The sequence below is a fragment of the Salarias fasciatus genome, chromosome 14, assembly GCF_902148845.1.
Source record: "Salarias fasciatus chromosome 14, fSalaFa1.1, whole genome shotgun sequence".
Classification (NCBI taxonomy): domain Eukaryota; kingdom Metazoa; phylum Chordata; class Actinopteri; order Blenniiformes; family Blenniidae; genus Salarias; species Salarias fasciatus.
In genome coordinates, this window is record NC_043758.1 from 39,775,145 (window position 1) to 39,789,708 (window position 14,564).

The window sequence follows — 14,564 nt, forward strand, 5'->3', positions numbered from 1 at the left end:
TTCACAGGACGCGCCGCTTCCGACGCGGAAGTGGAAGCGCCGCGCACCGACTGTCAGATCGCCGCCCCTGTTAACCTCTCTGAAGGTTCATACAGGAGGCGTAGCGGCTCGCGCCGTGGACCGCCAGTTGTAAACCTGGACAGAGCAGATCGCACCACACAGGAAGTCGGGAACGGAAAATACGAGACAGTCCGGTCCATTTTCAAATTAAAATCAAGTAAAATAACATAAATGATGTTGCTTTTCAGTTTTCCTTTTCAGATAAACACACACACACACACACACACACACACACACACACAGGGAGAGAGGGTGACAGGGTGACAGACAGACAGGTGCTCCGATCACACCCCGATCACAGTGTTGTTTTATTATTATATGGTGGTCTTATTGTTGCTCTTTGCTTTTTTTGTTTTTCTTTTGCATTTTCTACTTTTATTTTCTTTTAGACATTTTGGTCACTTTAGGTCTTGAAATCTCACTAAGTTTGATGATTTCAGATACTTTGGTGTGTTTTTTTTTTTTTTTTTTTGGCTCGTTTCAAAGGTTTGAATGATCTTCTCTGAGGTTTAGCACTTTTAGATATTTGTGGATTCTGTTTCAGCTGTTTTAACTCCTACTCCCACACTCAGTGGAGACTTCCTGCAGAACCAGACTCAGAGGAGACTTCCTGCAGAACCAGGCTCAGAGGAGACTTCCTGCAGAACCAGACTTCCTGCAGAACCAGACTCAGAGGAGACTTCCTGCAGAACCAGACTCAGAGGAGACTTGGCCCCTTGCCTTGACACTGCCTACAGCTGTCCAGTGTAGTGATTGTGACACACTTTACAATAATATGTTCCAGTGAACGTCATGAAGTGAGAAAAAAAGATCAAAGGTACATCGGAATTTAATTTCTGCGGAGCTGCTGGGTTTGATTCTGCTCAGAAGCTGTATGCAGGTAGATTAGCCCAGGTGAGACACAAAGAAACACCTGATTTATACATGACACAGAGCTCTCTCTCTCTCTCTCTCTCTCTCTGTCTGTCTCTCTCCCTCTCTGTCTCTCTCTGTCTCTCTCTCTCTCTGTCACACACACACACACACACACACACACACACACACACACACACACACACACAGTTTGACGATGTGCCGATGGTGGTGTGGGTTGATGAGGAGGCGGTGCCCAACACTCTGGAGGCTAAACAGACACAGAGAGATGGGCTTTAATTGATCATCAAACACCTGCCAGGTGTAAATGGCTGTTTTCCTGTGTGTGTGTGTGTGTGTGTGTGTGTGTGTGTGTGTGTGTGTGTTTCTCTGTGGAGGCGAGACAAGAGATTTCAAAGACCAGGAGAGGATCTCATTCAGCCCCGAGTCTTTCATATTGACCTCAGGGTGACAGCCGTACGGACAAACATGCTCTGTACTGTCAAGATGAAAGCACACACACACACACACACACACACACACACACACACACACACACACACACACACAGCTCTCCAGACTGCAGTGAAATTTAAATTCAGTCTCATCAAACTGTCGTACTTCTGTGACCTGAAGAGGAAATGATGAAAATAAAGAAAGTTTATTTATTCAAGGCGTTTGGGAGAAATGTTCATGTCCTCGTTTTTATGACACCATCGGACTGAGGTAATGTTCAGCGCTGAGAATAACGTGTCTGTGATGGATCCCCGTCATACAGTGGACCATGTGAGTTTGACTGAAGTGTAAATGAGGTTAATGTTGTGTTCAGTAACATTTTGACACTCCTGTCCTGAACAGATCCTCAGTATTTACTCAAATTCACAGTATTAAACTCCTCATCTGAGTGGATTAAATACTGAGTCAGAAAATCTATAGCGGAGTTTGTTTTTTGTATGAAATTGTTCAAAATTTTGATTGGAAGCCTGTAAAATCTAAAAATAAAGCTGTCCCTTCTGCATGCAAAGACAGGTTTAGTTCATACATCACTATAAACTTACAGTTACCAGTGTGTGTGTGTGTGTGTGTGTGTGTGTGTGTGTGTGTGTGTGTGTGTGTGTGTGTGTGTTGCAGTGCAGTCCCCCTCTCCCTCCTCACTGTGGCGCTCTTCCTGCAGACAGGTCAGCTCCATTACAATCCGCCGGCCCACAAATATTTAAAACAAATTGAATCGCACAGCCAATACCCATCACAATTACGGCAGGCACAATAACTAAATTAGCAATTCAACACAATAATTGGAAATGCGGCTTGCCTGGACCCGCAGGCCTCCCTGGAGGGCCGGCTGATCTGTGGAGGCACGTCAAACCCGCTAATTCCACAGCTAATTACTGATGCACAGCGGAATGGAGTTGTTTGTCTCCCAAATACCATTTTCAGTTCATGGCGAGGAGCGCAGGACCGTGCTGAGACAGACAAAAACAACAAAGACGTGAGACACAACAGAGCGGTCATGCCTCTTTTCTCCGCCTCTTGTTGTCTCGTGTCTCTTTCTTCTCTGATCGTGCTGAGGAACTAAATTCAGTGGCAGTGTTCAGAACGCCATGCAGCCGGGTGGAGCGGCGACCGCGGGCTGCTGCGTGTCCGCCTGGTTCAGGACGGTTCTGGTCTGTTGAAGACACGAGAGACACTCCAGCAAACACAGTGGTACGTCCACACACTCCTCCCCAGCCCCTTTTCATTTCATCCATTCACCACAGTAGTTAAAAAAAAAAAAAAAAAAACCTCACTCAGAAACAGCTGACTGCTGGAAGCACTGGCAAAACGTCTAACAACGTCAACACGAGCAAAAACACTGGATTAGAGAGAAAAAACAGTTAAACCAGTGTAGGAAGAGGAGACCAGCGCAAGTGCATCAATGAAAAATAATAAAATAAGTTCAACCTCTAGGAAATATTAAAAAAAATATGTGTAATGGAGTAAAATGTATAATAAGAAAGCTGTGGAACGTCAACAGGGCTGCTGTCCTCGTCTGTCCTCGCTCTGCAAACATCCTCCTCCGCCCATTCTGTGAAAACGACCACGGTTCAGCTTTTTACTGAATTATTTTAATCGTTGGAACTAAAAGAAACGCAAATAAAAAGCAGGACTGTAAAACGGGTCAGTTTGTTCAGGATTTATAAAAAGTTGCGTCAGTAGTTGCAGCAACCATTGATGCTGTCAGACAGGTTCAGCGGTTACCATGGCAACCCATACATGGCTCCGCCCCCTTCTTCAGTGCTTGCAGAGATACACTGACACCAGATGACCTGGAAGGTTTCACCTGAGGCTCTCCGCCAGCAGCAGGTCAACCAGCAGCTGAACCAGGAGAGACAGCAGCGTGGAAACGATGTTCTCCAGCAGTGTAACTGTCCGGTCTGCAGCTCTGAGAGGAGCTGGGCTGATCAGCTGTCAGTACAGCTTGATGTGAGCACACAATCCAATCCACTCCAGTTTATTTATAAAGCACTATTAAAAACTACAGTGTCGACCAAAGTGCTGCACGAACACAAAGTAAAACAACAGAAAAAGACATAAAAATATTAATAAGACAACATTGGCAACATTTCAGTAGAACACAGTCTCACATTTGTTAAAAGCCAAAGAAAATAAGTGAGTCTTAAGGCGGGACTTAAAAACAAGAAGAGAATCCGTTTGCTTCGTGTTCAGAGGTAAATCACTCCACAGTTTTGGACCAACAGTAGAAAAACACTCAGTAACCCCGACGTTTGAGGTTTGTGTCAGGAACCACGAGCAGAGCCTTGTTTGCCGATGGGAGACGACGTCCCGGCACAGAAGGCACCAACAGTTCAGACAAATATATTGAGGCAATACCATTCAAAGATTTGAAGACAAGTAAAAGAATTTTAAAATCAAACCTGTAGCGGACAGGAAGCCAATGAAGTGACGACAACACTGGCGATATGTGTGTGGCAGGATGGGTGTGTTTATTGATAGGTGCGTTCGACATGAGAAAGCCAGAGGCAGACCTTTAAGACTTTTGAGCCGCCCCGCCCAGATGTGGCCCGGCGTCACTGATACGTAGGACCTACGTAGGGCATCGAAAACTCGCGAGACCCAAACGAGATCGGTCACAGAGGTAGCCGCGTGAGCTGCTGGAGAGCAACTCACCGCGGCTACCGGGCCCACCTCTCTGTTTCATACAGGCAGGGGATTGGACCCCAGCCGACTCGTCATCAGTTTGATGACAACGCGCTTTATTTGCATAAATAAACAGCCAGTCCCGGCTCCAGCCCAGTGTAGGAGGGGGGGGGGCGGAAAAGTAACGGAGCAACACAAAGACAGAATCCACAGATCAGAGGCCTGTTCTACTGTGTCCAACAACATATGATCATTAATCACATTGGTAAAAAGCACAAATAGTAATAAAACAAATGATAAAATAACCAGCCCTCACCTTTAGTAGAGCTGGAGTCTCCACTTTTTTTTTCTTTTTTTTTAATTTTGAATAGCGCAAGACTTCATATTGATTTGATCAAGCCAGTGGAGTTTGCTGTTGTTTTTTAAGCACAAAATAGACTGAAAACTTTATTTATTAATTTTTTGGACTGAGGGGGCGAGGCAGTCTGCCCCCCTTGATGCCTGGTTGCACTTGCAGCAGCAGGCACGCTTCACATGACAGAAGCCAAAACGTAACTTAAAATTATTTTGTTTTTTTAAAATTGTATTTATTTCAGTTAACTGAATATGAATTAACACAATGTGACACACAAAAGAAATTATGAATTCTTTTGTTTTTAATAAGAAAAACAAAATTACCCCTCTGACAGCCAGGGGGGGGGGCAAGGAGGCACAGGCGGGGGGGGGGGGGGGCCGTCTACTTCGTCTAGCTCCGTCTACCTCTGGCTTTGCCATCGTGAACGCACCTGTTGTTCTCAGCCTATGGGGATGGCTAGTAGCTACGTCATCGAAGCTGAATACGTCACTTCCGTGTCCAAAGGCGCGATGGTGCACTGCTGTGTCCCGTGTTGTAACAACAGGAACGATGTCAACAAAACCATATCCTACTACTGCTTTCCTCTGATATTACATCATTATATTATTTTTACTGATATTACAAATAATGAGGCAGACTCACGTTATATAGATCAGATTTTTATTGTTTCATTTAATTATGTCTCTGAGCCAGACAGCAGCGGCACCGTAGCCGGGTCTCCTCCCCACAGCGGAGACGGTCCCACCGAGACACACACTCAGCACCGGACCCGGTCCTGAGCAGGACCCCGGACCGAGCAGGACACAGGACGGAGCGGACCGGGACTCAGTCCACGAGGGCGGCGCGTGCCCCCCGTTCCCGGTGCTGCTTAAATTAATTAAAGACAATTTATAGACGTCTAAATAAAATTTTTGGCTAAACGTCCTCTGTCTGTATTTAATCTCCCTTTAGCTGATATTATTTTCTAGGCTGCTGGCATCACATCACTGATTAAATAAATCATTTGCTAAACTTTACAGTTTATTTACATGTCAGTCGCGGTTCTTCAGGTCCTGCTGGTTCCCACATCAGCTCCTCTCATGGTGCCGGCGCATCAACAGTAACTCTATCGGCCACAACAATATGGTGTAAAACAGCACAGGACAAAATAAAGTCCCACATCTTTTCAGGGCTGAACAGCAGCGTTTCCCCCGCTGGATCTGAAGCTGCTCTGCAGCAGCTGTGTGTCTTCTCTCACTGTTAAAACTGCGCTCCTCTCCGGCAGGATGGACCAGCGGAGTTATCCAAAGTTAATAATCCTTTATTAATCCCACAAGGGGGGATATTATTAGATATTCTGTAAGGGCTTTATTATTATTATTATTATTATTATTATTATTATTATTATTATTATTATTGTTATTATTTTACTTTTTAACCTGTACTGAATGTGTGCTGCTTCTGCTTTATGGCGTGTTTGAGGTTTGGTTTAAAATTATTTCCCTGGATGAATAAACTGTAAGTTGTCCACAAACCGCAGACAGACAGTACCCGATTCTAACATAGATAATTAATTAATAGTTAAGTTACACAGCATGATGCGACGACTGACACCCTCGTGTTAATGCTAGCTAGCCCCTTAATCACTCACCTCAACCTCGTAAATGTTGTTTTTCATTGAAGCCTGTACTTTCCATTTCAGATTTCCACCTGTCACCACAGAAACAATTACAACTCGGTTTGAGTTGTAAGGATTTAAACCCCTCTTCACTAACTTTGGAAAGTCAGCAAAATTCACTGTTACCATGAAAAAAGTGACCGGTTCTTTGGCAACAGCCATTGTGTTTACATTGCGCGCTAGAAGCCTTGGACCCGGAAGTGACTTGTGACGTCACACTAGCCATTCCCATTGGCTGGGGGCGCTATAAAAACCCCTCGTACGTCTGTGTCGTCCTCTGGTTCTTGCACTTCCGGGTTGGCTCTGGCCGGTAGCGGTGTTTCGTGAGAGCAGGTAAAGGCTATTTCCCCTTCTGATAGATATCCTATTGGTCCTGATGAAAGTTATGCCCTGCAGTATCGCGATGGCTCCGGGGGAGCGCGTCGAGCGCATGCCGCAGCAGCTGTAGACCGGGTACGTGGGTCCCGACGGTCCGGTGCTGGTCTGAGCATGTGCCCCCCTAACGGACGTAGGAAGCGGTATGTTGTTGCAACTTTACGTTAATCAACAGGTGTGCAGGCTGTAAGAAACCCTTCTTATTTATTAGGTTCTGCCCTGTTCGAGCCCCGTTTCCAGCGCTAAAGCACTAATTTGCTTATCAAGCTTGAGGTCATGGTCCATTTTAACACCAAGGTTGGTAACAGTGGGCTTAAACTGAGTCAAAGGCCCCAAGTTAACAGGTTTACTGCTGGCTTTACCAGGACCGAGTGGAATTAATGCACTCCAAAATTTGAGCAGAATCTTCACACATCAGAGGCACATAGATTTGACAGTCATCAGCGTAAAGATGGAAGGACACACAAAACCTCCGTAGAACAGACCCACAGCAGACATACACCCATCATTTAGAACAGATCCACAGCCAGTGGGTCTCTGGTGTCCAGTCCTGGACTGCTTGGTTCTCGGGAGAGCGAGGCGGTGGAGGCGGCCCGGTGGGGGCAGCTCGGTGGAGGCGGCCCGGTGGAGGCAGGGCCGCACTGAACCAGGAGCATGAAGGCAGAAGTCAACAGTCTGCAATCAAAAAGCTAAATAAAGAGTCGGTTTAAAGACACGGTGGCTCTCCTCCCTCCGTCATGTTGATGCACCCTCTAGAAAAGCGTTCAGAGAACCCATCTCGTCTCGATCGCTGTCATCAGTCTGTGAACGCAGATGGCATCGTTACGTTATGTTAGCAGGACGGCGCAAAGAGCTCAAATCTGCATGTTTACATTAAAGTGTGTGCACGGCTCTGTGGGCCACAGGATGAAGGGATGACAGTTCAGATGGGGCGGCGGTGACCTGACGGAGGCCTGCGGTGCGCATGGCGAGGCGGGTCGTGGCGAGGCGGGAGGGCTCTGCCACGGCGCTCTCTGAGAGTTGAGTTGAGGCGGGAATTGGCGGCCAAATTGACCATGTCGCCGCATCAGAATCTCCGTGCCAATCAGCCTTGAACATAAACGACAGCACAAGAAAGCCAACCCGTACGAGCGCCGGGCGGCGGCGGGGGATCGCGCCCGGTGATTGAGGCTGCTGCTAATTTGGATCCCGTCCTCGTAGCCTCGCTAACTAATCCTCCCCATCTCTATTTATCCTCTCAGAATCTCATCGGGAAGCAGGCGTGTATTAACAGCTGGAGCCATCTGAAGGGCTCCCTTTTGAGACGTGGCGGCGCCGGCGTGCCGGCAGCTTAGCCACTGACACTTCCAATTCAACGTATAGATTTGCGGCAGAGTTTGAGGGCCTGAGGATGGCGTGATAGCCTAATCTGATTGCTTTGGGGCTGGAGGGGTTGGGCCAAAGCTACATACTCATGACAGAGGAACATGGAAAAACAAGCTGCGTGACCCTAAACTGTCAGTGTCGGGTCGGATGTGCTGTCAGGAAACCCGGACAGCAGCTTGATCTGAGGCTCAGCTGGAGTCAGATCCTTCTGCTGAAAGCTGCAGAGCAGGACAGTTGGGAGAAGACATCCGTCCCTACTCTGAAAGCATGAAGTCTGTGAAATCTGCTTCATGTAGGACATTGGGTCTTCAAATAATGCGAGTGCTGCCGTGTCTGATCTCACCTCATCCTCTCCTCCATGTTGACTCCACGCTCTGATCCGATGCTATGAACTGAGAACTCTGTTTCCTCCTCCTGTGTGTCCATAAACAGTCTGTCCCTCTGTCTCCTCCTCCTGTCCTCTGACGGCTGTCGTCTTCTTGTGTGTTTGTTTTGTTCTGTTTCTTCTCTCTGTTCTGGTCTCTGTGTTTTCTGTGGTTTGGATTTTGACTGTCTGAAGTCACTAAACTTCATTTTGAGCTATTTTGTCCTCTTCCCATGATATCTGAGGAATGAGGGACTCGATGATTAAATGAAAGTAGCAGGGGTCTTGATGAGTGCCTTGATGATTTTATTTTCAATGCTTCAACTTAAAATAAAGAAATAAGATCAGAACATCTTGGCGTCACTATAAATGGGTTCGAGACTGAACTTCAGCTGACGTTGGGCCGCCAGGTACTCTGACGGCCAAAATGCTCTTCCTGGTGTTTCTGCTCCATGGCTGCAGCCAATATGAAACAGGAAGCTGTTTACTGCATGCATGTATGAAGCAGGAGTTTTCTGAAGAGGAGCTCCCTTTCTGTGGACCGGAGGCAGATATCCTCCTCCGCCATAACTCAGTGTTGAAAGCTCAATCTATGATTCCCTTTTCTGATAAACCTTAGTATGTTTTAAAACTCCATGAGGAGAGATTCCAGAAAACGCTGAGCACACGGCTCGAGGAAACATCACTTCTCACTTCGCCACTTGCTTCTAACGTATAACATCTCAAACAGTGAGCAGCACACAACGATGCTGCCGGTCGTCATGTTCAGGAGGCGAAAGGCGAGTGATTAGAGAATGTTACTGCAGTGAAGTTAGCATTGCTATTGAGAGCAGTCACACCTCAGAGGTGAAGAGCAGCAATCCATACAGCTCCAGCGACTCCTCAGCTGATGAGTCTGGGAGCCGGAGTTCTGCAGCCTGAGTAACGTACCTTTCCTTTGAAGGCACCAAATGATGGCAGGAGGACAGAAGAGTTCAGCACACTGACGGCTTCAGTCTCCTCCTGAATCCTGCTTACGGCTCACCAGCCAGGGCTTCCTCCTGGAGGTCAGCTGGGTCGTCACTGTCTCGTCCTGATAGTCTCAGTGGGCTTCAGTCAAAACTCATTTGTTTTCAGCAGTTTTTGAAAAGCACGAGTTCACTTACTTTTTTAAAACCACACACACACACACACACACACACACACACACACACACACATACCTTTCAGAACACTTTCTTTTGTGTAGTTTTTGGTTTTCCAAGTTTCTTTTTAAAAGATTTCATTTCATTAACTTTTAACTGTCACAAAGGTCAGACGTACAAGACAAGTTTCAGTGATCAAAATGTTCAGCTCATCATCCCCCCACAGAACACAGAACCCCGCAACAGCCCAGGACTCCTGGAAGCATGATTGTTGACTTGTGATCATCATCAGACCCACAGACATCCTTCACATCTTGCAACAGAAAGATACTGTCCATGATGCTTCTGACGAGCAATCTGTCCATCAGTTCCAGGATGTTCTTCAGTCTCCGGACAGAGCAGCGCGTGCAGAACATTCCTGTTATTAAACCTTTAATTCATGCATCTGTGGGGGATTTCTACCTTTCTTAAAGCATGTTTATAGTAGGAAAGCGGAGCTGCAGAGTGAAACAGTGGCCACTGCGTCATGTTAATAAGTTCTGACCTTCAGACTCGGTCCTGCTGTCTCCACCGAAACCAGCCAGACTCAAAACACCAGGCAAGGTCAGGCAGACCGGCACAGTCCCAGCCAGAGAGGCAGTCTTCACCCACTTCACAAGTCCTGCCACACACACACACACACACACACACACACACACACACACACACACTCAGAGAGAGAGAGAGAGAGAGAGAGAGAGAGAGAGAGAGAGAGAGAGAGAGAGAGAGAGGGCACCCTATCTTTTTCTATTCCCTCTCCACTGATTAAAATAACCTCCACTCCCATCGGGGAGGAGTCAAGCTATTTTAGAAATAAATATTCCCTCGGCGGACAGACGGGACAGACTGAGATGTGTGTGTGTGTGTGTGTGTGTGTGTGTGTGTGTGTACGTAAGCTGGTGCACCGAAGCTCAGTGTCCCAGAGATGCCTTATCTGTCTGCCCCCTCCCCTGTCTTGCAAGCAAGACACACACACACACACACACACACACACACACACACACACACACACACACACACACACACACACACACACACGCACACACACACACACACACGCACACACACACACACGCACTCACACACGTGCGCGCACACAGAGTTATCAAGGCCCAACACTTGGGCTGGGGCGGGTAATCAGAGCAGCCCCCCCCCCCCCCCCCCCTCCACCGAGGGAAGCAGCGCATTCTAATCTCAACTGTTGCATATCTAATACTAATTGGAATCCTGCAACTGGGTCACTCTCATTGTTTTTCAAGTATTGTCAAGTCGGGGGTGGAGGGGTGGGGGTGGGGATGGGGGGTGGGGGGGGCATATGAAACTGAAATTACACCCCTTTACACTACTCCCCTCCCTCCCCTCTTTAGCTGGAGCGCCCTTGATTGGATCCCCACTAGAATGTGTGTGTGTGTGTGTGTGTGTGTTTGTGCGTGTGTGTGAGAGAGAGAGAGAGAGGAGAGAGAGAGAGAGATCAAAGCAAATGCACACACACACACTAACACACACACTGTGGTTCACAGGCTTATCTGGCTGATGGGTGGAGAGGAGGGGTCATCAGAACCAGAATCACCAGGAGAGTGTGTGTTCAGTTTGTTCAATGTGTTCAGTGTGTTCAGTGTGTTTAGTGTGTTCAGAGTGTTCAGGGTGTTCAGTGTGTTCAGAGTGTTCAGTGTGTTCAGTGTGTTCACTTTGTTCAGTGTGTTCGGTGTGTTCAGAGTGTTCAGAGTGTTCAGAGTGTTCAGTGTGTTCAGTTTGTTCAATATGTTCAGTGTGTTCAGAGTGTTCAGGGTGTTCAGTGTGTTCAGTGTGTTCAGTGTGTTCAGTGTGTTCAGTGTGTTCAGAGTGTTCAGTGTGTTCAGTGTGTTCAGTGTGTTCAGTTTGTTCAGTTTGTTCAATGTGTTCAGAGTGTTCAGAGTGTTCAGTGTGTTCAGTGTGTTCACTTTGTTCAGTGTGTTCAGTGTGTTCAGTTTGTTCAATATGTTCAGTGTGTTCAGAGTGTTCAGGGTGTTCAGTGTGTTCAGAGTGTTCAGAGTGTTCAGGGTGTTCAGTGTGTTCAGAGTGTTCAGTGTGTTCAGTGTGTTCAGAGTGTTCAGTGTGTTCAGTGTGTTCAGTGTGTTCAGTTTGTTCAATGTGTTCAGAGTGTTCAGAGTGTTCAGTGTGTTCAGTTTGTTCAATATGTTCAGTGTGTTCAGAGTGTTCAGGGTGTTCAGTGTGTTCAGTGTGTTCACTTTGTTCAGTGTGTTCGGTGTGTTCAGAGTGTTCAGAGTGTTCAGAGTGTTCAGTGTGTTCAGTGTGTTCAGAGTGTTCAGTGTGTTCAGTTTGTTCAGTTTGTTCAATGTGTTCAGTGTGTTCAGAGTGTTCAGTGTGTTCAGTTTGTTCAATGTGTTCAGTGTGTTCAATGTGTTCAGAGTGTTCAGAGTGTTCAGTGTGTTCACTTTGTTCAGTTTGTTCAATGTGTTCAGTGTGTTCAGAGTGTTCAGTGTGTTCAGTTTGTTCAATATGTTCAGTGTGTTCAGAGTGTTCAGGGTGTTCAGAGTGTTCAGAGTGTTCAGTGTGTTCAGTGTGTTCAGAGTGTTCAGTGTGTTCAGAGTGTTCAGAGTGTTCAGGGTGTTCAATGTGTTCGGTGTGTTCGGTGTGTTCAGTGTGTTTAGAGGCTTAATGTGAAGGAAACGTTTCTTACAGATGAAGTGAGAGAGATGTCTGAATGATCAGGTGAAGTCTCCTCTCTCTCTCTCTCTCTCTCTCTCTCTCTCTCTCTCTCTCTCTCTCTCTCTCTTCATTTTTTGGTGTTTGCAGAGTGTGTTTTCAGTTTTTTTTGCATATTTCCAGTTCATTTGAGTTCCTTTGGAATAATTTGAGATTCCTGTCTGTTTTCCAGTTGTGTTTTTTGTATTTAATGACTTGACTTTCTGAACATACAAACAATAAATTCTATATTGATGTTGATTTGTAAATATTAAAAGCGGGAGGGAAACGTCGCTGTGTGTCTGTGGCTGCGTCTCCGGGACGCCGCTTGTTTTCAGGGTCGTGGGATGAAACGTTCATGGTGAAACAGATAATCCACAGCCAGGAGGAGTCTCCATCGCGGCTGACAGAGGGATAATGCTGCGTACCTGCTGTTAGATCAGCCGCCGTCCTCCTCTCAGATGTGATCGATGCGGCGGCTCACGCTTGCCATTTAACAGATATACACCATTAACTGTACCACGGCATCCAAATCTAACCGGAGGTGCTTTCCAAAGGCCAGTAAGTAAATTGAAATGTCTTTCTAAAGCTTGATCTTTAGTGGCCTTTAAATAGAAGAGAAATATCACCGCACGGGAGAGAAAGAGCGATGGAGTGGAGTGGAGAGAGGGAAGTGAAGAGACAGTAAGAGGGGCTTCAGCTTCACTTCAGTAGTGTGCGTTTCATAAAGGAATCCTCAGAACGACAGAGGGATGGAAGACAGGAGCGCTTCCTCCGTTCCAGTCGCAAAGTGAGAACATGCAGACTCCACCCGGCCTGGGCCTGAACCACTGCTCCACCGGCCCCGGGCCGGCCGGCGCCGGAGGCGGGACTGGGTGTTCATTCTCCAGTCTTCCCAGCAGTCACACAGACGTGTTTCAGTTTGATGTCTGAAGCTGCATAAACACACCGAGTGCGATCAACGAGGAGCGGGTTGTGTTTCCTCCCTCCTGACCACCAGAGGGCGGTGCTGAAAGCACTGAATGTTCCCTTCACGACCCCTGGGCGACCCTAGAAGGTGACAGATTGCGGTGTCCAGCCGGTTGGTTCCTCTGGGTTCCTCTGGGTGGTCAGCAGGGTTCTGAGGGACAGAACGCTCTGGAGGGATTCACAGAACCGTAGACACCTTCATGAGTTCTGTTTGAAATGGACGTGGATGCTGAAACAATAACAGTATTTCAGTGTGAGTCCTCCGAGCGGTCGGTGCTCAAGATGTGGCTCAGTCCCAGAGAGGCAGCAGGACGGTGCGTCCCGGACGGTCTGGACTCTACAGCTGTCAGCTCATTGTTTATCGGGGAATAAATGCAGGCTCGTAGCTCTCAGCGCTCCTCTGGATCCCGGGGCCCATTGCCTGCTGGGAGCATGAGGGAGGAAGCGCCCGGGCCGGACCTGCCGGGCAGTAAATCCTCAGCCGAGCTCCGGTCCTCACATCACTCACTCAGTCAGGTGGAGATCTCAGGTGGGATGCTGACACTTTCAGGGCGCTCGCTTCCTGATTCCACCTCGCCGGTTTTCTCGGTGCAAACAGCAGAATCTCTCCTGGGCTGTTTTGGCTCATGTCTTCATTTCTTACGATGCAAATGAGGCAGATTGCAGGGTTTTATTCTTGGCGACTCTGTCCCTCTTTCCCTCTTGCTGTAGGAACCAATGGGCCCTATCGGCCCCTGAAGACCAGCGCCGGCCCCCCGCGGCTCCCCCAGCCTCATTAACCGGAGCCCCGGCACGCTCCCTGTTAGTCACAACTCAGAAGGCATGCAGTTCACACGGCACAGCAATTAAAAGTGCCGCCTTGCATCTTTGCATGGGCTTCCTGTCAGGCGGCGGAGCGGCTGAGCGAGGTGGCTGCTCAGACTGGCCCCTTGGACCGCCCTGATCTGGTCTGGCTGTCCCACAGACTCATGGGAGAATTTTCTTTCATTCACTAATAAATGTTTCCACACTTCTGAAATCCTCACAATTAGAAAAAGTAAAAGCCCTGCTACTGCAATAAGGTTTCTTCAGCATTACTATAATGAATGGAATCATAATGAAAGTACCTATTCTGTCCTCTTTTAGGAGACCCAGTGGACCCCCCGCAGGTCCCCAGACCCCATTCTGAGAACCATTGTCCTAACATTAACATCCAGGATGGCTCCCAGGGACAACATCTCCGCAAAACGGTGTGTGTGTGTGTGTGTGTGTGTGTGTGTGTGTGTGTGTGTGTGTGTGTGTGTGTGTGTGTGTGTGTGTGTGTGCGTGGGTTTTCGTATTGTTGTGCAGCAGGTCCTCCAAAGCGACACTAGATGGCAGTATTGTGTGATACAGTGAAGCAGTGAGCCTCACAGACACAGTGACTTCAGTCTTGCACAAGAGGATCTGTGTGTGTGTGTGTGTGTGTGTGTGTGTGTGTGTGTGTGTGTGTGTGTGTGTGTGTGTGTGTGTGTGGTTGATTCTGCGCTCTCTGGTATGTTTGTTGATGTTTTTTTGTTTTCAAGTCTCCAGAAGTTGCTCTAAATAAGGATCATATTGCTGA

At 47.6% G+C, this 14,564-nt stretch overlaps 1 protein-coding gene across 1 annotated transcript in view; it reads right to left on the reverse strand.

Moving 5' to 3' along the window:
• Nucleotides 1-2,350: 2,350 nt before the first annotated feature.
• LOC115400080 (breast carcinoma-amplified sequence 3-like) overlaps nt 2,351-14,564 on the reverse strand; it is a 57,522-nt gene continuing 45,308 nt past the window's right edge. The window contains exon 14 of the mRNA XM_030107731.1: nt 2,351-2,375. Within this exon, the coding sequence (XP_029963591.1) occupies nt 2,351-2,375 (25 nt within the window). The remainder of the gene's footprint in view (nt 2,376-14,564) is intronic.